At 36.8% G+C, this 23218-nt stretch overlaps 1 protein-coding gene across 17 annotated transcripts in view; it reads left to right on the top strand.

Annotated features, from left to right (window-relative positions):
• PTPRK (protein tyrosine phosphatase receptor type K) overlaps window positions 1-23218 on the top strand; it is a 412420-nt gene that overhangs the window by 362375 nt on the left and 26827 nt on the right. For 3 of the 17 annotated variants that reach the window (XM_068938232.1, XM_068938228.1, XM_068938239.1), the window contains exons 14-18: window positions 12684-12822; window positions 13929-13970; window positions 16119-16149; window positions 19652-19820; window positions 22004-22039. In XM_068938232.1, the coding sequence (XP_068794333.1) occupies window positions 12684-12822; window positions 13929-13970; window positions 16119-16149; window positions 19652-19820; window positions 22004-22039 (417 nt within the window). The remainder of the gene's footprint in view (window positions 1-12683; window positions 12823-13928; window positions 13971-16118; window positions 16150-19651; window positions 19821-22003; window positions 22040-23218) is intronic. The other 14 variants (XM_068938244.1, XM_068938242.1, XM_068938240.1 and 11 more) reach the window with 9 other exon arrangements.

Here is a 23218-nt window from a genome sequence, read left to right as displayed (position 1 = left end):
GGACCCTTCTTTCTCAGTGGGGTAACGACAATAGGTGTATTTATTCCTGAATGGTGAGTTAACAAAGATGGTTAAACTTTAATTCTGTAGATTTTCTAAGATTTATATTTATTGTATGGTGAAAACAAATCAGTGTTTTGTGTTATCTTACCTCAAAATTCACATTTTTATTTCTTACTTTTTCTTCTCAGCATTTTTCTGGTGAAAAATGGTTAGATAAATGTTTTACTTTTTCTTGTTTTGAAGTTCAATATAGTACAAGTTGGTTAATATTAGGTTAAGAAATGTATTACTGTTCTTCATTTTCCCTTTCTTGAGTGCTTGAGGTATGCAAACAGTTTTATATCTAAATCTATTTCTAGGATATTCTATAAGTAGCAGACATGGTCGTAACAGGATTGCACTATGTTTTCTTGTAATACTTACTAGTTTTGTTATTACACCATAGTCAGACAAGAGGACATCTTATTTTTAGACACTGTCATTGCACTGCTTGGCTATTCTGTTTCCTCAGGTGCACGTTTCCTTTCAAACCTGGTTAACAAATATGCTAGTAGATCTGATTTTTCGGAGTTGCTCAAGCCACTTGAAGAAGGTCTCTTGTTTTGGGTACTGTGGCTGAATGTGGCAGGGTGACTTCCCATGTGCAAGTTCAAAAATTTTGACTGGGTGTCTCTAAGAAAACTGATAGATAACATTGCCCTTTCTTGGCTGACTTTTAAGGAACAAAAAGCTGAAGTGAGTCATTCATTAAAGTCATATCAAGTCAGTCACAAAGCAAAGCCATTTTTGACTTGCTTGAAGAAAAGACAGGCCAGTTTCACTGTGGGTGTCAGGAATATCTGCTTATAAATGAGAGCTCACACAGTTGGAGTGGCCTATGTGTTTTCAAGTCACATTTTGCCTAAGGTGCAATTTAGATGAGATGATAGAAATATGTCTATGTCTCTGAAAAGTGGAGCACATTGTTTTCTTGCCATTCTTTAATTCAATTTTCACTCTTATTTTAAAATGCAAATTTGTTTTTGCTCAGTGTTAGACAAAGCTTGATGCCTCGGTATAGATATTTTTGCCACCTCATCTGTGAGAGTTCTTTGCACTGCTTCAGTTTGAAGTGATTTTCTTCTCCAAATCAGTCACTTTTTAATCAGATCACAGCTAGCTGAAAACTCTAAAACCAGATTTAAAGCATAAATGCCAGTCCCGTAATCTTCTTGGCCAGCAACCCATTACATAAATCATAATACAATATTTCTATGTTATAGTTAGCTTCATTTATTTTGGCATCCTTGTCGGTGTGAAGCTTTTGCTAGATATGTTCTTTTTTTTTTCTTTTGATACAGTTGTATTTTCCCTAGGAAGCTAGTTGGGAAAGCAGCAGCCCAGGGCATTTCCAATACAGGGCATCTAATTTCATCCTCTGGATAAAAACAACTAAATGCTTCACTACCTACAAAACATGCAGCCAAGGGGACCACAAAATCCACTTTCAAACTGATATCTCTTAGTTCTGCATACTGCACAGCAGAGTATTCCTTTTCATACAGCCTGACTGCCTTTTGTCATAGTAAGCTTTGTGGAATTTAAAAACTGATTCATCTTTACGTTTTATGAACCAGTGTAATACCAGATATGAGAAGTTCATCTGACTTCAGTCATCTAGGCTCTTCATTACATTTGGTTCCTCCTTCAATATATTTTCCTGATTAATGGAAATAAAAAAATGCCTCTCATTTCTTTCAGAACAGATTGATTAGAGTTTAAGATCTGAAGGCAACAAGGCTTATGCATGAAAAAAAGAATGTGGAAAAAGTGATGCCAAAGGCTCAGAAAGCGGCAGTACGCATTAGCAGTTGTCTTTCTTGCAGTAGTGTGTTCTCTCCTGCAGTCCTCTTTCTCTGAGTTGAAAGTTTCTTTGAAACATTACTAACGAAGGGAGATGTGACTGTGCAAAGAGGCAGTGACATAGTACAAAAAGCTTTTAAAGTCATTACAGGTCCTGATGTGAACTGGCTGGTCAATGCTAATCAACCTAGAGCAGTGAACATCAATGAATTTTTCATCCAGTCATCATTTCATTATCTGAATGTTTTCACAGTGCTTATGACTCCCATCTCTAGATGTCAGATGCAGTAAACAAGTCTATAAACAGGCTCGCTACTTCTTAGAAGGGGTTTAAGGCTTAGCCATGTGTTTGTTTTGATTGGAGTAGCTGAAGATGTGAAAGCTTCCAGGCAGCCTATTGAAGGCTGTTGCCTTCAGAGCTGGTAGTCTAGAGCGTGCAGGCAGTGCATCTTTGACATTTCTGTGCAAAATCAGCTGACCTAGCTTAAAGTACTGACATAAGACCTTTCAAGTTTGTTTGGATAAGGAGATTTGGGAGCAATTGCGTAGTTAAGGTCATGACTGAAACAGAACTTGCAGCCTGCCGTGCTGTAGTGTGCAGCTTGGTAATATCTTCAGTTAGTCCAGCTAGATTTGGAAGCAGATGTTTGCCTTTTCCTCCAACTCCCAGACATCCAGGTATTTGGCCACCTGTTAGAGCGAAGGAGTTCAGGAGAACGTCAAGAGGTTTGGCCAGCCTAACTTCTGAGAGTTGGTGCTCTTCAAAGGGAAGACTTTAAAGAAAAGGAAAGCTTTCCAACAGTGGTGTTGCGCTCCGCATCCTATGTTTTTTTGCCAGCTTTCCCAGTGGATTCCTAAAGATGCTGAATAATGTCAGGAAAGTATTGTACTAGATGAAGAAGCTGCAAAAATTTTTTCTAGATGGAAGAATAGAATTCCTGTGAAAGAGTGCATCTTTGAATATTTAGGGTACTTATATTTACCTTTTCACTTTATTTGAAAAAGTTACAGGAATCATAAAATCCCGAAGGCTGACAGTAGTGACAGTAGCAAATGTAGTTGTAGGTATGCTCTATATTGAAGTTGGACTGGGAAGAATCTGGGATGCTAATAACTGGTCGGTGCTATTAAAGACCACTTTTGAGCAAGGTACTTGATCAGAATTGAGGGGGATTGCACATAGGGTGCCTCTTTGCTCTGTTCCTAGCACTATGTAATCTTTAGTCTGTGTGATTTTGGAAAGACCTAACTTCACAGGAAGAATTAACAATTTATTTTCATAGGGCTTCTATGTGTTTTCTCACCTGCTACAATTCAAACCAGTCAGGACTCAGAGGGGTTTTTAGGAGGGAAAAGGGAAACACTTCATTTCTGTTCCCCCTCATTGCCTTTGTCTTTTGATTCCATCCCAGGTGTTATTAGCATTGCATTTGCTCTAAGATAATTTTTCATCACAGGGAAATTCTGTATTTTGATCTAGTGCGAGTGTAGGTTGGGTTAAGACTTTGCAATTTCAGGGGGAAGGAGAGCTGAGCTGTCCTTGCTTTCTTCGGTGTAGTGGCATAGGTCTCTAGCAAATCTGCAATTCATTTTCTGCCAGTAAATTGCCACTTACAATTTTTATAGTTTCTTAAATTAGCTGAAGTTATTCACAGAATGTTTTTTCAGTAAAAATAGCCAAACAGAGCATTAGACATTCAATAGTAATATTTCCCTAAATATGTCTAAAACATGTTGTGTGCATATATAATGATAATCATAATAATGTACTTTCTCTACTAAATTTATTAGATGTTACCTTCCGTAGTTTTCTGCAGAGGGGAAAGGCACATAAAGGTGTACTATTTTGTATGTTTCACATTAAACATTGCTTTTATAATAAATTTCTTTCCAAGTTTAATTCTGAGCTAACAAGCTATATAAGAGTAGTTGTCAAAACTATACAATTTCTTACAGTAGTGTTTTACATAACTGGAATTTTACAATTAGTCATTTTGAAAATTTATTTTAAAATGTTTTTGAAAGTAGGTTGTTATTTCAGGTTAGAACTTAAAAGTTGATTAGTTTGTAATGAGCTCCATTGCTAACACTCTTTTTCTCAAAAGTTAGTGCATGGTCTCGTTACCAAATGACTGGCTGCCTTTATATTTTTTCAATTAAAAAACGCTATAACAGCAGCAATATTCCAACAGCACACTCCACTGTGCAAGGGCAGTAATCACAGTGACCTTAAGAAATGATAGCAGTCCATCCAGCAAATCGGTGTTAAAAGGTTGTGACCAGGTCTATCCGAACGTTAGGGGACCATTCTCAACCAATATACTTTCCCAGAAAATCAGAGAAAAACAGTGTTTTAGACTCCATTGTGTAAGGCTAATACTTTGTAGCGTTCATGTTACGAATTTCTGTAACTTCTTTTAGGTATTCTTTTCAAGATCTGTTAATTTACACTGTGAGTGGTGATGGGGTTGTTCGTTTATGTGTTTGTTTTTACTACTGCCAAGCTTTACCTCCAAAAAAGCAGTTTGAATTGGATTGTTTAGCACACACGTCATGGAAACATTTAATTTGAATCTATTGGCTGCTGAAAGAACTGCATCTAATGGTTCAGGAGAATCTTACTCTGAAAAACTGATTTTTTCCAAGACACACAAATTAACCTAGTTTAAAAAAAAAAAAAAATGCATTAAGTCCTCTCAATTTTTCCAACATTCAAACTGTGCAGCTATTACGGAATGAGACCTGATGCTTTGAGAAAAGCGCTTAGTATTGCCAACTCCTTGTGTTTCAATAGATCCTGTAGCTTTCTAAAACCTGAGTTCTATAACATATTAGAATCCCCATTTTTTCAGGGTAAGGCTCAATTCATTGTGATGTTGGCAAAAATTTTGAAATGATGACCTGAGAGAACTTCAAAGATCTAAAACAAAAAAAAAAAAAAAAACAACAACAACCTACAGTAGCAAAATCCCAAAATATGTTATAGGGTATTTTTAGTCTTTTACTTTCTTTTAAAGATTTGTCCTCATTCATTTTGGAGGTGATGTAGGACCAAAGAGAAGGGAGAAAGAAGGCTATCACATGGATTTTAAGGTGAACAGACTTTCGTTTGTTCCTGGAATATATTTCCACCATGTAAACTCAGCTGCAGTTTAAGATCATTTGTTCTGTGTTTTGGAGGTGAAAATTCCGGAGGAAAGTAAAGCCCTGGCTGGACCTAGTAATGTGCCACGACCAAAAAGGGTCTCCTGTCTCTTTGCCAGTGCTGCTGCAGCACACTGAAAGGTTATTTTCATCTGCCCTTGGAGTTTGCTGCTCCGGTGTGCTTTGAGAGGTGGCATTTCATAAGCCTTAGCACACGTTTTTATTTCATGTACTGTCCTGGTTAAAACAACTGAACTAGAAGCTGATGGTGTAACTTTGACTCATCTCCCTGGGTAAAATCTGTTGTGACGATCACCGTTGGTATTCACCCAGAGCTTTTCCTTTCCTTGTTCTGTGGATTTCAGCCGGGCTGTTAGTATTCCGTAGGCACTGTGGCTGAAGTTGTCAGCTACAGCAGAAGTAGTTGTTCCTTCCATTACCATTTGCACTGTTCTAAATCTTGGGCAAATGGTGTCATGTGGCAATGTGGGGCAAACTGCACTTTCAAGATACACCCACCCCACAGACCCTGCAGAATCTACTTCAGTTAATAATATAGCCGTGATGGCATATGGAGCTCAGGGTACCTAAAAACGTACTTACTTCCCAAGTTTTTGAGCCAGTCCCGCTGAGCCCAGTACACTGTTGGATCAGTGAGCCAGCTCACTCAAAGTCAGCTTAATTATGTCTACATCAACTGCTGTTTCTTGCATTAGGGTAATAACTTGGAAATTGAACGCCGTACAACCTGTGTATTTTAAGATGCACTGAACATTTTCATTCCCTATACCTGAATCCTGCACTTGCAGTATTGTGAAGGATATCAAAGTATTTACAAAGTGTATGTGCAAATAGGATGTCTTAGTGGCCGATGTAGCAGAAATGCATTGAAGGCACTAATCTGATCATTTGATACGATCTGAGGAACAGCAGGGGAGAAATTGTGGCTGGAACATTGTCTCCTCAGCATTGTTCCTGGTTTAGTTCTCTTCATCTGCACGTGTCCAAGGTTTCGCAGTTCGTGAGACAAACGGATTCAGCACTTTTTCACCTGATACTTCTCAGTCTTTTAAGGTCAGCTCTTTCATAATTGGTTATAAATTCATGGCCATTACTGTTTTCACAGTAATCATTATGAATTTAAATTGCTTCTCCTTGTAAGAACCTTGTCAGAACCTTGCAAGAGTACATCCTCTTCAACTTCAGTACTATTCCCTACTAGCAAAAGACACTTGATTCCCCTGCTTCTGTTTTCCTTGTAGCTTCCTACCAAAGCAGTACTAATCAGTGGCCTAATTTGAAAGTCCAGAGAGTAGGAAAGATGGGACTGATTTTTTTGATTAAAACTGACATATCAAAACAATATGTATCTACATTTGTGAGAGCTTAACAATATCAGTCAAGAAGCAGTCCCTTGTGTATATAACATGTATATAACTTACTGGAATTTCCAGGTACCGTTCTCATTTTTATATGGCATGATGTGCTGTGCTAATTTGCTTAATTGAATTAAAAATGCATATGAATATTTAAAAGTTGCATATTGATCATTTAAAAAGCCTCATGTAACATGAGGTCAAGCTATTTTCCTGCACTCTCTGGAAGCAGGGTGTGTAAGCAGGTGGATAGCTGTTTACATGGTACCGTATTTGTATGTGGAGCCACCTGTGGGACTTCCGGCGCTTACCTTCCCTGACATCTTATGCAATCCCAAATCTGACCAGAGCCTTCAGCTTAGCCTGAAGCTGTAGTTATTTCCTTTTGTATGTGGAGGCATCCTTTGGGAGGGATCAGAAATCTATTTTGGAAGGAGCCATAGGAACCCGTGGAGCAGTGTCTGTAGGCTGCATTTCTGCACTGACGACCTTTTATGTAGAGAACAGTGATACCTACTTTTTTCAGTATGGAGGATAAACCTACAGCATCACAAAGCTTTGGGGCCTAAGCATAGCGGTTAGCTTTGGTAATGCCTTCGCCCGTGGCCCTGCAAGGGAGTGCTTGTGAGGATGCGGTTTGGCTGCAGGATGTTGCAACAGAAAGTGAGGCGACAGCCACAGATTTTCTCTCAGCATCACCTCATTCTGCTTCTCCTTGAGCACCGGTGCGGAGCAGGGAAGCTGCTCGTGGCCGGGCATCCCCCTCGTCTCCAGCGGAGCCAACTGAACTCTTTTCCTCGGGGCTACCGCAGACCCTGGTTACCATGGTGATACGGATGAGTCTGACACTTCAAAGCACAGCGCAGGGAACCACGTTTTCAGTTCAGAGTCAAATACAATTTTTCTTTTTAATTCTGGTACCCTACGAAGCTATGATTTAGAGTCCTCGAAGCAACAGCTTAGATATACCCAAACTTCAGCAAATTCATAGCATCGCTTCACCTTCCACGGACAGTGCTCGGGAAGAGGAGCTCGCTGGCATAGTGGGGGCTCCTCCTTTCCCAGTAAATGCTTCAAGCCATGTTACCAGCTTATGACTTGAATTTATTAGTATTTATTAATATCAGGCTTTTACAAATTTCCTTAATTATGCAATGATTAGCGTTGTGGCAAAGCAATAGCAAACTAAAACTGATAGAGGCAGAATGGTCTTTTGGGCAGATGATTAAAACAAGGGGCAGTCCAATCTGAAAAAATATTTATCAGAGAAACTCCATCCTCTCAAAGAGCCGTTTTCTCAGGTGGTAGGCTGACTTTTTGCCAGAGCTGGATGGAATACCAGTTTCATTTGATGTTATCCTGATATCCTTATTGGACCCATTCAGACGTCTTTTCTGTTTTTAATTAAAAGTTTTTGAATGCCTTTTAGCTAAGGTGCAGAACGGATTATCTCAAACAGACTTATTTTGAGTATCAAGCTATGCAGCAATAACACTAGTTCATGGGAATTCAAAGATCTGCCACAAACAGAAATTAGCATTCAAAGAATATGCACTGTAATAAAATAGCAGCTTTAATCATGTATAAAACAGAGTTTCTCCCCTAATTCAGACAAAGGAAACCCAGCATAAATTGCTGTGAACGTTAGAGAATCAAGCAGTATGTTAAGAAGGTTATGTATAAAATCTTGTTCAAAACCTGTGATTTAAAAACTGGCTTTCAGAAGACTGGCTATTAACTAAATGGTACCATACAAGCAAGCCTGCAAAATCCTACCAGAGTTTTCTGCTTGAGTAATTTTGTTTGGACGAGAGAGTAGAATATCATTATCTTTATTCCAAAAGCATCTCCTTAGGAAGGTATAGGTGAATAGATTTTATGCTGAGTCTCATAAATTTTCTGACAATTTTGCAAGGCTGTGTGTAAATTTTGAGCTACAGAAGGAAGGGGAAGACAGGAAAGTAATATGTGTCGTGACTGGATTCCTTATTCTAAGAAATACTTTAAGAATTAAGTATGGATGTTAAGCAAACACTCAGTTTTAGAAGTGGGTGTTGGATTTTTTACATATATTCATTAAAAACATTATAAAAATTCTAGAGGAATGAAGTACATTAAAAATTTATGCAAATAAGATATATTCACTTTGCTGATTGGTTTGAGGAGGAGGACCCTACCTGACCAATTCTTTAGAATTGTATTATCCTTGAGAGAGTTACACCAATCGTAGTCTAATTTAGTACTGTTCACAATTGAAGTTCATGGTACTGTTACGGAAGCCAACTGGCCAGATTTTTTCCTTTAGGATCTATAAAACTGAGGAAAACTGTTTCTTATGTGGTGTTCTTCATGTAGTTGAGTTTCTTTGTTTGGCAAAAACAACATTGTTCAGCCTATAGAAGAACCACTTCAGTGAAAGGGAAATACTCCCAGTTTTGTAGTCTAGAGAATATGGAGAGCAAATTTTCAACGAAGCAGAATTTTTGTTAACAACTGTAGTCCCTTGAACAATTGGTAATGAGAAGATACTATCTTACAGCAGCTTTAACACATAAGCACAAGGTTTCTATGTTCTTGTCCTTTACATGTGTACATGTGAACTCACACATGCCTGTTACCGATACACTCAAGTCTGAAATATGGTGCTGTGTCTCTAGCAAGGCTGCTTGTTATAAGTCTGTGTACGCTCTTACCTCATCAAAATGTTCATGCTTGCCACAATTGCAGAAACACTGCTGCACAAGTACCATCTAATTAACCCAGTTATATGCACAGAATTTTTAAATTTTCTACGTAAATTTCATTCTTTGTATGTTTCGTTTTGTATCTTTCATTTCAGGTGCAGATGCTTTCTTAGACCAGAATAAATGAATAAATAAAACAATAAAATAAATGAATCAATAATAAAATAAGCTATGAAAATGGAACACAAATGATATGAAATACTTTCGAATTCCTAAGTTTCATTCAATTGTTCTGTGTTACATTCAGTGGCTTCCTCAAAACAACACACCATATTGCATACAGTGCACACACACACAAATAATATATTACAGTGTGATTTTAGATCTATAATTGCTTTGAATTATATCCAGATGTATCATGTAGTCTGGAGAATGCATATATTATCTGTTGCTGGAAATGTACAGAGTAGAATCCTGGCTTAATTTAAGTCAAAGGAAATTTGCTGTTGATACTTGAGCAGGGAGTAGCATTTTGCCCATAGATGTTAGCATTTCGGATAGATGAGGCTCAGCCACTGGTTATACGCTTGCTTAGTCTATGTCTTTTCAATATAGTTTTTCTCCTCTACTTTAAGGCTTTGTGTTATGTTTCCAATGGGCAGTAGCTTTATCTCCTAGCAGTGTTAAAGCAGATAGTGTGAGTTATTGCCTCCTACTTCATACCCCTTAATGTAATAAAACCAAAGTAAATGAACAAGCAGTTGATATCCTGGCTCTTAGCTGTTGTTCTGAAGACTTGGACAGAAAGCTGTATTTTGAATAGTTACCGAAAATTTGAACTTAGTTTTTTCGTACAGAATATTTAATAAAACACTGCTGCCTAAGTTAGGAGAATAACTAAACCTTCCTTCAGTTACCTTTCTTAAAGATTTACTCAGAAGTATACATCTGGTTATCTCAAGGTAACCTCTCTGAATGAAATAACTTCATAAGTGGCCAAGAAGTATGTTAAAACAATATTCTGAGCAACATCTATATTACAGCTTACTGTAATGAGCAGTAAGCATTGTATCGTTCTCCAAAGTGTGTTACAAATCTCTAATTCCTTACCCTGTATTCTCTCATGTCTCACGAATATTCCTATGAAAATACCACCATCCTTATCATGGCTCAAAGCCTGTTCTTTGGTTGTATTTGAGTCTACAACTTAGGAAGTGCATGTTCAGCTTATATCCGTATATATTACGATTCATATTTTGTTGTCTCTCAAAGACCTGGCCTTAAACCTCGATCTGCACAACTAAGTCTCTTATTCAGGCCTTTGCTTTTGCAGCTTGACTCATTCTTACCTTTTCTTGGCCAAAGCTACCCTCTTGTACTCATATTGTACTCATAGCGATTCAAAATACAGTAACTATTACAGTGTTCCAGCATGCTCCTCTCTCTGCCCTTCCCAAGTCCTTGCTGTTTCTCTGTATCTCGTATGTCAAATGTGACTTTTCCCATTGACATTTAAGGCCGTTTATAGTTTAGCTTCGATTGGACTTTTGACTCTGCTGTTCATCAAATGTTCATATTTATCATTCCCAACTCAGCTAACTCTGGATTGCCAGCTGATGCATTTTAAGCGTTGAGAACCTTGAACACCACATTCTTTCAGTTCCACCTCAAAAGTCATGCCTGTCGTTTCCTCTGTTAGAGGAAGCAAGCAGTCTTATCATGTGTTTATCTGACATTAGTTCTAGTTTGCATGTGTGTGTATGCGTATGCAGGTACACATACACCCGCCCCTTATCTCATCCTTACTCTTACCTCTAGGCTCTTCAATGACACACGTGACTTAAGTAAAATATCTAGTACTGAGTCCATTTGGGTTATGAATGCAAATGTGCATACAGGCATGTATTTACACAAAGGAGAAAGCATTTAGTATTTCTCACTGGGTAAAGTTCAAGCTGTAAGGATGAAGGATGTTTATGGTGATGAAGTCCGATGATGACGATGATTAAAGCACTGCCAGGGCTCTGGCTTTCTACTTAGTGGAAGATAACCCATTCCTAACTCAGAAAGTTGTTCTGAGGATAAGCTGTTAGTAAGTGGTTCAGATACTTGCTGACATGGAGACTACAGAAGCAAGTGAAAAAGAATCATTTAAAACAACAGCATGATCCTTCTCCCAAGAGAAATTAGTCTTCCTGCACTTGGAACTCCAAACAGAAACTTTCTGAGTAATAGGGTAAAATCAGAAAGTGTTAAGTAATATTTATCAGTGATATTAACTTGTGCTGATTTTCCGAAAGGAACATTGAGCAGATTTTTAAGGGAGTGGTAGTCTTTCTCCGATGTGGCTTTACCTAGTTTTTCCTTCTGTTTGTTTTGATTGTTGAGAAGCATTTTAGATTCAGAGTGTGAAATGACATAGACATGATATCAACAACTTTTAAATACTACATGTGCGACTGCTGTGAGGAATGGAGAGGCTAAGCAGAATCTACTACTTTCCAGTTGGAGAATAGGAGGGGAAAATACCAGAGAGGGGGAAAGAAGTGCATGTACTCACACCTGTTAGCAGGAGAAAGGCAAAATACTGAGCCACAGGGTTAGAAAGTAAGAAAAAACTAGAAAACTGCAGAGCTGTCTGCTCTTTTACAAGTAAACTCCTCACGGGATTTTAGCCCTGGCTGAAACTTATTTATACTTTTTGATGTTTTCACTAGGCTGAAAAATCCCATGTTCCTGATCCTTTGTACACTAGACTGTGAAGCAAAAAGGTGTAGACTGAATGGCTGTGCACTTTGAAATACTCTGTTTTCCTCTCTGCTGTAACCTATGGCCTCAGCCCATTCACCTGTGTTAGAGTGGTTTCATCTCTGTGTGGAACAGTGATTTTTTTCAGGACTTACTTATAAATAGAAATAAAACTACTGCTGACCGTGGGCTTGGATTTGTGCATGGCTGTATATGGAGAATCAAATTTCCATGTCAGACGTACGATAAAAGGGATTTACAATGTAGAATGCAGATCTCAGACTAGATGCTCTAAGGCAGATTAATAAACAAGGGTGGATTGAAGTTGGGTAGAAGAAAGAAGAGGGACTGGAGTTTAGGGTGCTAGCTGGGACTTGGAGAAGAGAGTTTAATTTCCTGTTTGTGAGTTATTTATCTTCCTCCCTATTCCATTTTAGGCATTCCATGTTTAATATGTGAAAAATAACAGTAAAGGAAGTAATGATGATTTAGTTGATCAGATTGTCTCTATAAAAGCAAACTTCCGCCTTGTGTTACTACAACTTGCTTGGAAATCTAGATGCATAAACACCTCTTATTTAGATATATGAAATTATATATATGTTTATACACACACACACATATATACACAAATAAATATATATACACACACTATATACTTATATATACACATGTGTATACTTGATGTTGCAAATGTGTATGGTATGTATATTAAAATTTGTAGTATGTTCATATACATATGTGTACATGTATGAACACATGGTGCATGTATCTATTTTTTGGCTACTAGGTTAGTATACACACATTTTTGGAAATGATTGCCAAAGGTAATTTTCATGTCTGTAGTACTTACGCGTTTAAGCAACTTCTTTCTTGATTCATTTAGCAGCAGCAACAGAAGAACCCGAAGTAATTCCAGATCCTGCTAAACAGACAGATCGAGTGGTGAAAATAGCAGGAATAAGCGCTGGAATTCTGGTATTCATCCTGCTTCTCCTCGTTGTCATATTGATCGTCAAAAAAAGGTAAGGAAGTACTCTGTGCTGATCCCTCTTTTTTTCCCCTCTATAACAGACAATGATAACTAAATGAGTATTTTTTACAGGTCTCTTAAAAAAAAGTTTCAGGAGCAATAGCTGACATTCAGCTTTTGGGTGGGTTCTTTGTATCTCCTGTTGTTTCTCCTCTGATTCTTGTAATGGATATACAGAGAGGATTATTTTATTTATGGGATCTAGTAGTATCCATTTTCTCACATTTACTCTTTTCCAAGTAGTTTTAAATTGGAGTTGGGTGAATGTACAGGCTATTAAAATGGGTGGAATTAAATGGATCCTTTTTTTTTTTTTTTTGGAAAAAAAAGAATTTACTACGCTTTTCATGTTGTAATCACCTAATGAATTTGATTTTTTTATGTGCAGCTCTAACGAGTTATTTGTATCTGTATGTTGTCCAACTTGCAAAATAATGTAATTTTATACGTTTCTGCTCTTGTAAACCTACATTTTTTTCTTAAAAATCATACTACATCACTATGAAATTATCTAGTGAGTCCTTAGTGCATGAAATTGTTTCAAAGTGTATTAATCTGAACGAATTTTAATTTTTAGTGTGTTCTTAGAAATAATCAATAGCGCCATCTTCTGGTATTATAAAATGTTAACTCAGCACTAAGTGCTAATGTATATAAATTGTGCTGCAGGGTTGCTTGTTAAATTTCCTAAAGAATGTTGACTTTCCAGTAGTTGGGACCCTTTTAACCTACCATAAAATTTCATAATCCAGTTCTGTAAATCTGTATTCATGGCATTGTAGCTACTAATATAAACAGATTTCTGTGCACCCTTTCTTCTACCCAGTCCCTTTCCCAATGCACAAACTGATTCTTCTTGCAGCGAGCGAGACCTTTGTCTTCCAGTGGTTTGTGCTTTGCATTCCTTTTCCTTTTGCAGAATTCTTAATGAACAATATGTTTGTAAATGTTGCAAATGTTACTTGGAAATGTAGCTTTCTATTATTTTTAAAGATTAAGAAAACATTAAAATTATGCCTAAGATCATACTACATGTTGTAATTACTGCTTTCCATTAGATTTTTTTAATTTATTGCCTCTTTACAATTATCCCTGGAGATATATAACTTGGAGAAGAAACGTCTGCATTAGAAACATTAGGTATGCTTATAGTGTTCTGTGTTAGTTAGCTACATATGTGATTTTTCCCAAAAGTGCTTTTACTTTTCTCTGTTGTTTACCTCTGTGGTTGAGAATTAACACATATGCAAAAGTTGCAGCTCATCATATGCAAAAAGACATACAATCAGGCAATTTATTTGCGCAACTTCTGAAGAACAAAAAAACCCAACAAGTTGTTTTTCAGCTTTCAGGAAGAAATATCTATTTTTTGTCATTATTGCAAGATATGGGCTGGGGAGTATCATCTTCTCACTGTATGTTGCAGAGGTCCCCTCATGTTTAATAAAAGACTGTGTGTGTGAGTGAGTGTGTGTGTGAGAGAGAGAGAGAGAGAGAGAGAGTGTGCATGACTACCACTATATATTGTCAGTCACTTCCAGATGGGATTGACTGGCTCTGCAGGTTAAAAAAAAAAAATGTAAACATTCATTGCGTTCTTGTTTACTTTCCTTTTTACTTCTTGCATTCAGAGTCCTTCTAGATGTGTACTTTCACTGTTAAATTGTTTGATGAAAGTTAGTTAATTATGTCAGTGAAACGATACTTTAAACATTTCCATTTCCCCCCCGCTTCCCTTCTCTGAAACAGGCAGTACCCAGTTAGAAATGGTACTTGATCATCTTTCCAAAGTGCATAACATACCTAAACTCCTGTACTCTTTTGTATTCAAAGTACGTGGAAAATTAACCTGTTTAATGAATCTTTAATATTTGGTAATTTTTCATCATGATAGTTTAATTGGTTGTCTATTGAATATATTATAGGTGTGTCATTTTCCCCCCCTTAGGGAAAGTGGGCAATTTTTTTATGTCAGCTTTAGTCAAGGTCACTTCAGAAAAGTGTAGAAAACCTTTGTATACCTGAGTTAATTCAGTCCATCTAGAGAATCAGAGCAAATTATGTAATAAGGCCAGGAGCAGTTGTAGTGACACTGACACGTTCACATATACATAAACACACTTCAGTTAGTTGTGGAGGGACTGAAAATTGATCAGTTTTAATCATCTTCTGTAGCGTACATGTCCACTGATCCATAATGTAGTATCCCTTTTGGTACCTGAATTGACCACAACTTACTACACAGAAAAGTCAATAAAGAAATGTTTTATGCATTTTCACTGGTTTATTAAGTCTCATGCACAGACATAGATACCTAAATCTGATTAAATGCGGCATTACATTTTATTGAAAAACGGAGTACTAAGCAGTTTTATTCATGAGCTTGAGATGTTTTATGCTTTGCCTGATCATTTTGTACAAATTGGTTTGAAGTTCCACTGAATGAGACTCTTATCAGCTCTTACAGAGTTTTACTTGAGTAATCAAACCAACTAAGAAAAGGGATACTGCATCTTTAATGAGCAATGCCATTTTTATTTTTTAATCATTGTTGGACTATTTCCAAATGTACTTCATTTCCTTCCATTTGTTTACCTTCCATATTTTTAATGCTTAGCATGAGTACATCAGCATTTCCAATTGTAAGATTTTAAAATATAAAACATACGTTTGCATTCAGCAAATGTGTGGTACATATGTCAGTACACACATGCATCAGTTGTAAACGTGCATTCTCTATAAAGTGTGTACTCGTATAGCTACATACAGTACATATACAAACATATATGTATACACCTGTGTACCGATAAAGACTTTAAAATGAATGATATGAAATTTAGCTGTTCTCTGATTAAATGTATTTATTTAATCTTTATTTTTTGTAACTGAAAAGTAAAAAGCCTCATTTACTGCACAAGATTTGTACACAGCTGTTCATTTGTCACGACATTTAGGTGGTAGTCATTATATTATGCTGAACTGCATGTTGAAAATACACGATCCATTTAATTTTCAATTTTTTGGCAATAAATGAAATCTCAGCATGTAATTTTCTCAAGTGGTCTTTCTAAAAACCAAATCATTTTTATATGCTAGTGTATTTTTTTTAATTGCATGGCAAAGTAAGGCTAGTTGATGCATGAGCAAGTTGAAATGCTAACCAAAGAAACATGAATTTTTTCAATTTTTTTTTAAACGCACATTTCTCTGCTTTATTGAATGTGACAGAGTCACGCTTTTCATTCACCATTGCTTCTCTTTTTCCACTGTCTGTGATTTGCTTGCCAGGAGGAGCTACTATTCTTACTCCTACTATCTGTAAGTAGAATACGGGTGACTTACTATTTTACATGTTTTAAAGATGCAGTATCCCTTTTTAAAAAAGAAAAATAGTCTTTATAATTTTCCTGAAATTTTATTGATCGTTACCTTTCATTAGTGTCGGGTTTGAAAAAATTGCTTGTGTCCTTGTTTCTGTTATTCTTACCTTGTTTTTTTTTTAAAGGGATATTGTATTTATTACTGTATATCGAGACTTTTGCTTTTTGCTATTTTTTCTCATAACTATCATTTTATTTGATTGTAGTCATGATTTAATTTGCATTATGATTCACAGTGACACATCACACTAAAAAATCTATTATAATGGCTACCCCATTTATTAGCTAGATAACTGCTTATAAATCACACATTATTCTTACTCAGCATGCCGGTTGAGAAGTGACCCTACACAGCACGTCTATGCAAATCATAGGCAGGTCTCAGACCTTTATAATGGGGTGTCTGTCCTACCAGTGGAAGAGCAGCAAGTCTGCTGCTCCAGGTGGCAACATTTTTGATTTCCTGTACAGAGATCTTCATCTGCTGCCTGTGAGGTGCTCTGCATACACATTTTACAGCATAGCTCTTAACTGTATAGCATTGGTTTGCAGGAAGTTTTGCTTCAGTGCAGCCAAATTGAATTGGTTATATGTGTTGACTAAATGAGTTTCTGTGAGGGCTGCGACTGTTTCGGCTGTGACTGAGCGAAGCAGTTGCACACATTCTTAATTTTTAACAAATGCATAAAGCCCTTGACTTCAGCGAAGGATCTAAGAATGTACTCAAGTACTTTGATGAACTGGTGGTGTCGGATAATGATGCTCTTTCACATTTTTAAGCAGATTAGTTGACTTCTTTAAATAAACTTAAAACTAAAAAAGCTAAGCTGGCTTAGCTAACTGCCAGTCCCAGGTTTATTGTGACAAATTATAATTTCCTTGTTAAATAACAATTGCTCCAGTCAGAGATAATTAACTGCACAGTTTCGTACTATGATAGAGCACTTCTCCTCTCTAGCTCCCACTGAAACACCCACCTGCACAGGTTTGTGCAGTTGGATCCTTTACCACGTAATGAGAATCATTTACACTCCTCGAGTACTTGCATAACAATTTACTTCACTATCCTGAAGCAGAGATTGCATGTGCCTTTAGCTGAATGAGTGAAGAAAACAAAAAGTCAAACCTACAGGGAGTCAGGAGCTGTTAGACAATAGAACTGTCCTTACATTTCCCAGCTTTGGGTTGCAGTGCTGGAACGCAAAAGGCCCTTTTAGAAGTTGAAGCAGAGGATAAGTATTAGAAACTAGCAACTGTAATAAGCTAATAACTTGAAAGCATTAATGGTTGTTGATTTATGTAGCATAGCTAGCAAGTTTTGTTACAAAGTGATGCTTGAAAGAGGGGCTTAATATAGTTGAGAGATGAGATGTAATAGTCTTTTTGTTCCATTTCTGAGGTAGCTTTAGAAAAATAGGATCTTTCCAAGTGAGAGAAGCTTTCAGTGTATGGAGAATATCTGAAGGGCTTTGAAATTTAAAAACAGTGTGAACTAGAAATGCCAATTTTGTGAAAGCTTTGATAATATTAGAACCCGGTTGTAAAGCTCAAGCAGTTTCCGTTGGGGAAGTTCTATTTGTATTCATTTAAAACATTTGTTCAACTAGAGTACTGTTTAAACCAACTTTTCTTAAGTATTCTGAAGATGAATGTCTGGAGTAAACATATAAAATACAGCATTTTAGGTGGACATCCAGCTGCCACCGGTTTTTATTTTTCACTGAACAACTAATATATAGAAAATTCTCATGTACAGCACAGGTCTTTGATGGCAAATAATCGGTTTAGAAACCACCTTTGATATTTCTTTAACAAAGGTGTTATTAAGTAGTAATTAACCAAGTAGTCAATCTGTAAAAAGTTTTTTAAAAAAATCAAGAAGTCTAGGAGCTTGATTAATGAAAGCACATTCGTTTTTCTCAAGTGTGCCTTGCTTTCTCCATTTACAGTCTGCTCTGTGGCCCCTATTTTGAACCAAGACTGTTAAATTAGGAAACAACCTTCTAACACAGGGGAAGAAAATGTGCTGAACAAAGTGCTCCCTCCCCCAGAGAACAGCTCAGATCCTTTGCCTATTTTCTGTGGATGTTCCTAGGACATAAGAAATGTATGAATTGATTATTTACAGTAGTATTCTTTTTGTCAACTGTTAGAATGCAGCACAGAATACTAAAAGTTATCAGAAAATACAAGAAAGAGCTAGCAGTCCTTTTATCCAGAGAAATGTAAGACAGACACTGTAAAAACGCTTAACAGGATATTTGGTTATATTTTGTGCAGAAAAGGCTCATGAAGCTAAGCTGTATTTTGAAGATATATTTTTGAGAATGCATTATTTTCGGTGAAGATTGTCTTTCTCCTACGTGGCGTCCAATTTATCCAAATAAGCAAGTTGGTTATCTGTTATATTTCAGTCAGCACTTCAGAGGAAAATAGGAAGAAAAGATTAAGAGTGCTAAATAATCTAATGTATGTTGCAGATTCTTAGAGAACCAAGGTGCACTTTACACTAATATTACTCCAATGAATATTTTATACTTCTTGAGATACATGCTTCAAGAGCATTAGGCTTAAAATGATAATTAAAGTCTGCTGTCTGCTTCCCTGTGACTTCTAAGGACAGTGAAAGTCACTTCCAGTTCTTCTTCAAAAAGGAAAGAATTGAGAGATATTTCCTAAGAGTGCACTTTAAAGGCATTGCCTGTTAATTTGGGGGTTTAGTTATACAGCTTACCGTGGTACCGGTGTGGCTGTGATATGTTCAGAGTATGAGGCTGTTAATGCCAAAATTTAAAATGTTCCCAAACTGCATGGTAGACTTGTTTATGTTTTTTATAAGAGCAAAAGCTTGGTGTCAGGAACAAAGATGATATGATATCCTGTGATATCTTGCATACTAGATGGGAGGAACAACTTTAACATAAAAGGTAGCGTGTATCCATACTGAATAATTACGCCTGTTTTATTGTTTCATGGTATTTTTTGGCGAACAAAGTAATTTAGATGGTTAAATGGTTTCTTCCTAACAAGGAAAGCAAGTGGAATGAATTATCCATTTATAAAATCAAAACACAGATTTAAATGGAGATGATTGATAAAACTGTATGCACAGATGCTTCTTATTTATCATTTCAGTTAAAATGTAATTATATTCTCTAATTTGTTTATATTAGTATAATTACTCTACTGGGAAAAAAGTATTACCAGAGTACAGTAGTTAGAACTTTCATTACAACATTTGTATGTGTATATAAAACATATGTTCGTGAACTCTTTTATAGCAGGATGCATAGTTTTATAAATCTCACATTGGAAAATGAGTACTCATGAAAATCAGCCAGACTTTGCAGTCCCTCTTGCTCATTCAGGACCATAGATGATTATTATTGTAAGCATCAACATTTCATCAAAAATTAAGGTGGTTTGGGTTTTTTTTTTTGGCTGGGCAGCAAACTTGCTAAGAAGCGCAAAGATGCTATGGGGACCACCCGACAAGAGATGACCCACATGGTGAATGCAATGGATAGGAGTTACGCTGACCAGAGCACCCTGCATGCAGAAGATCCTCTTTCAATCACGTTTATGGACTCTCATAACTTCAGCCCCAGATGTAAGTACAACAGTGATAGGTCTTCTAGAGTGCAGTTGAATGTAGGAACAGGGAAAACAGTTTATTCTACTTTTTCAGGAAAATAATTCTATACATATTCTAGGGGCTCTGCTAAACACAGAGGTTGGACTGGAATGTTCATGTATTATCCTTATTGGGGTATGGCCAATTATTTAAATGTTTACATGTAATTTGGATATGCATTGGTACAGTTTCTGGAAACATTGCATTATTTCTCAATTAAATTCTGAAGTACAATTTTCTCTCATGAAGGTATTTGATATCAGCATATTAAATATTACTAGTTCGCATGATGTCTGCAATGAATAATATGAGGTCCGTATTAATTTCTTTCTTTTGGCAGTCAGGACAACGTAACAGAAGGAAACTGACGATTTTTGTTGCCGTTTTCTGAAGTTTGAACAGGCTTGTTTATATCTCTTCAGATTTGCTCTGTATTTGTATTTCTTTGTTGTAGACTTGCCAGATGTGTGGTTTTGACCAAGGCAGTTTGGGTTTCTGAATGTTAAATGTCTGGGGTTAGAGCTACCATTAAAAAGTCCAGCTACGTCTGCCCCACAGCATCCGCAGTATGGCTTGCACAAAACCAAGATAGTCCGCTGACTAACACTGAATATCTGAGATGTAGGGTGTGAGTTACTGAGGTGACATGACTCTGCTGTGGAGGGGGCAGGAATCAGGCTTTCTCACAGCAGCGTGGACTTCTGGGTTTGGCTTTAAGCAGATCTAAGCAGCCTGAGCTGCTTGGGAATTGCTCTGTTTTGGGAATGCCACCCCCTCTCCCATCTCCCTTCTCCTCTCTCACATATTGCTTGCAGTCCGTCACAAAAGGTTATTCCTTCCCTTATGGTTAAGTTCTTTCCTGATTGCTATATTGTTGTAAGAGGAATAGAGTTTGGAGGAGTGTTACTCTCCAGGTTATTGAAGCTTAACGCACCACGGAGTGGTAACGTTTTGAGTATCTCATAACCAGTTATAAATGGGAGTTTAGTATCAGCCTGTGTTGACCAGATGGGTTTAAGTTCTCCTAATACCTTTTACGCACAGTTTTGGCTAGAACTGTTTGAAAATTCTCCAGAGTTTGATATCTCATTGGCATTGAAATTTGTGGAGACAGCTTTACAAAGCCAGTTCGATTTGGATTAAGTTATAGTGGATCCCAGACCAAGTACCCATTGGGAACCTCCATGTCTACTAGCGAGCCAGGGCTGCCAGGCACTTGTGCAGCCTTCGACACGGGCTGATGTGAAGCCAAGAGTTCGTGAGCCTCAGCCACCACAGCTGTCCTGGCTGGCTGGCAAAGAAGTTGGGCACCACTGTTTTCCATCACTGTTAGGTATGCGATTTTGGGTGTGTTCGAGGAGTCGGTGCTCTTGAATGTCTTCTGCTCTGGGGCAAGGAACCTTTTAGGCTTAGAGGGTTTCCTGCTATGGGACAAACTATTAGACAGAGTGCCTGAGAAATGGAGCTCATTTTTTTTCTCACAGACCCTTTGGCATTTTAATTTTTTGTTCCAGATTGGAACAAAACTGAATTCTGGATTCTGCCATTCCTGTCTAAAACAGCGTATGTTTCTCCATGTGGTTCTAGTTGTGATACGAGTGATAAAATTCTATGACTTTTATTCAGACATCTTTGTCTGTATATCTGTGTTTTTCCTATATTCATCAAGAGAAGTATCTTTGGTATTGCACCTAGAAAGCTATTAACTGTAAATATGAATATAATTTTCTGAATTACTTGGAAGACTTTAAAGGAATACCATTTTATTTAGAGACGAATTGTTCAAACATTATGTGAGAAGATGACTTTAAAAGGAAAGGGGTTGGTTCTGTGAATGTGAACCTTTATTGTGGAGCAACAGAACAATACTAAAGGAGGAGCGCTTTCAAAAACTAAGGTGTACGTGATGTCTTTTTAATTTCATTTCAATAAGAATCCCTTTGCCTTTATCATTACATTTCTGAAGGCCAAATCACTGCCTTTCATTCTTCTTTTATTCAGGAGGCATTCTGGAACTCTGTATTCATTCATTCATGTTGTAAGAACGTTAATGGGATTTAGTTATCACTTGGAATTTTATTCTAAGTATATTGTTTTTATGGTTAAAAATACACAGATTGAAGGTAATGTATTTCTTCATGAGCTTTGTTTTCCTACAGTGCCCAATGATCCACTTGTGCCGACAGCTGTGTTAGGTGAGGAGCCTAGTCCTTCGTGACCCATTCCTGCATGAGTTTCATCTCCTTGCATGGTTGAATGTTGAAACAGGCTTGTTTTATGTAAAAGACAGCTATGCTGTTATCAGACAATATTCAACTCTACATTCAGTTTATCAATTCCAAATTAAACTTAGAATGTTTTATTCTAAAAACAGTACATGTTGTCATTAAGAAATTATTCCTAGTCTGTGCTAACGGAAGAATAAATGAGGAAATAGGTAAATTTGACATACTAAAATATTTCACCCCCAAGGACTCAAACTAATTCCAGATGAACTGACATGTGAAAGTAAAACTATCCCAGAAGATAGATATAAATAAAACACAAATCCATATTATTATTTGGCATCCAAAGCTCAAAGCTCAAATTTCTAAAGCAACAAGCATGAAAAAAACTGAGAAGAAAAAGGAAAAAATTCTATATACAAGAAGAAACAACAACTTTATTTGTAGATTCTGTACAAATATTCCTGTACTCGTCTGTTAATTTTGCATTTCAATTGGCTGTAATTAATTAGGAAATTTTCTCAACCTTGTAATTACTCTAAAAAGAACAGATGTTGGGAGTGGCCAGTCCATTTATTAGTGTCACATGTAACACTGAATGCATTTATTTTAAGAGTTGTTTTTTTTAAAAAAATACAAAGATGAAAATGTAATTTGTACCAAGGTTCTTGGTGTCATAAATATAATGCATAGTATATAATGAAGTATTAAATTTCAGACAGTTGCTGAGGTTATTTTAGGATAAAAAAGTAAATGTCAGGAGGTGGACGTGAATATAAACTAAGGTTGAAAATTACGGTTCTAGAGGTAAAGCTTAAAGGGACATTGAGACAACTTAATCTATCCTCTGATTTGACATCGGATAGTATGCCTATAATCTAGACTGTGTCTGACAATTGTCTAAATTTTAAAAATTTTTAGTGAAGAGAATTCTGCTCTTGCAGTGGCATGTTCCAGTGCCTGGCGCCTCCTAAAAGCTTCTCCTAACTGGACTAATCTAGACGGAATCTTCGTTGCTGTAAATTGAACCATTTCCTTTTGACAGACTTATAGAAAATGTGGAGAACAACACATTGCTGTCCTTTTAGGCCTTTTACACATTGAAAGGCTCTCATATTTTCTTCTCAACTAGTCTCTCTTTTAGTTGAA

The sequence above is a fragment of the Struthio camelus genome, chromosome 3 (genome assembly GCF_040807025.1).
Source record: "Struthio camelus isolate bStrCam1 chromosome 3, bStrCam1.hap1, whole genome shotgun sequence".
Classification (NCBI taxonomy): domain Eukaryota; kingdom Metazoa; phylum Chordata; class Aves; order Struthioniformes; family Struthionidae; genus Struthio; species Struthio camelus.
Note: the sequence above shows the minus strand (reverse complement) of the source record. Positions and strands in the feature narration are given on the sequence as shown.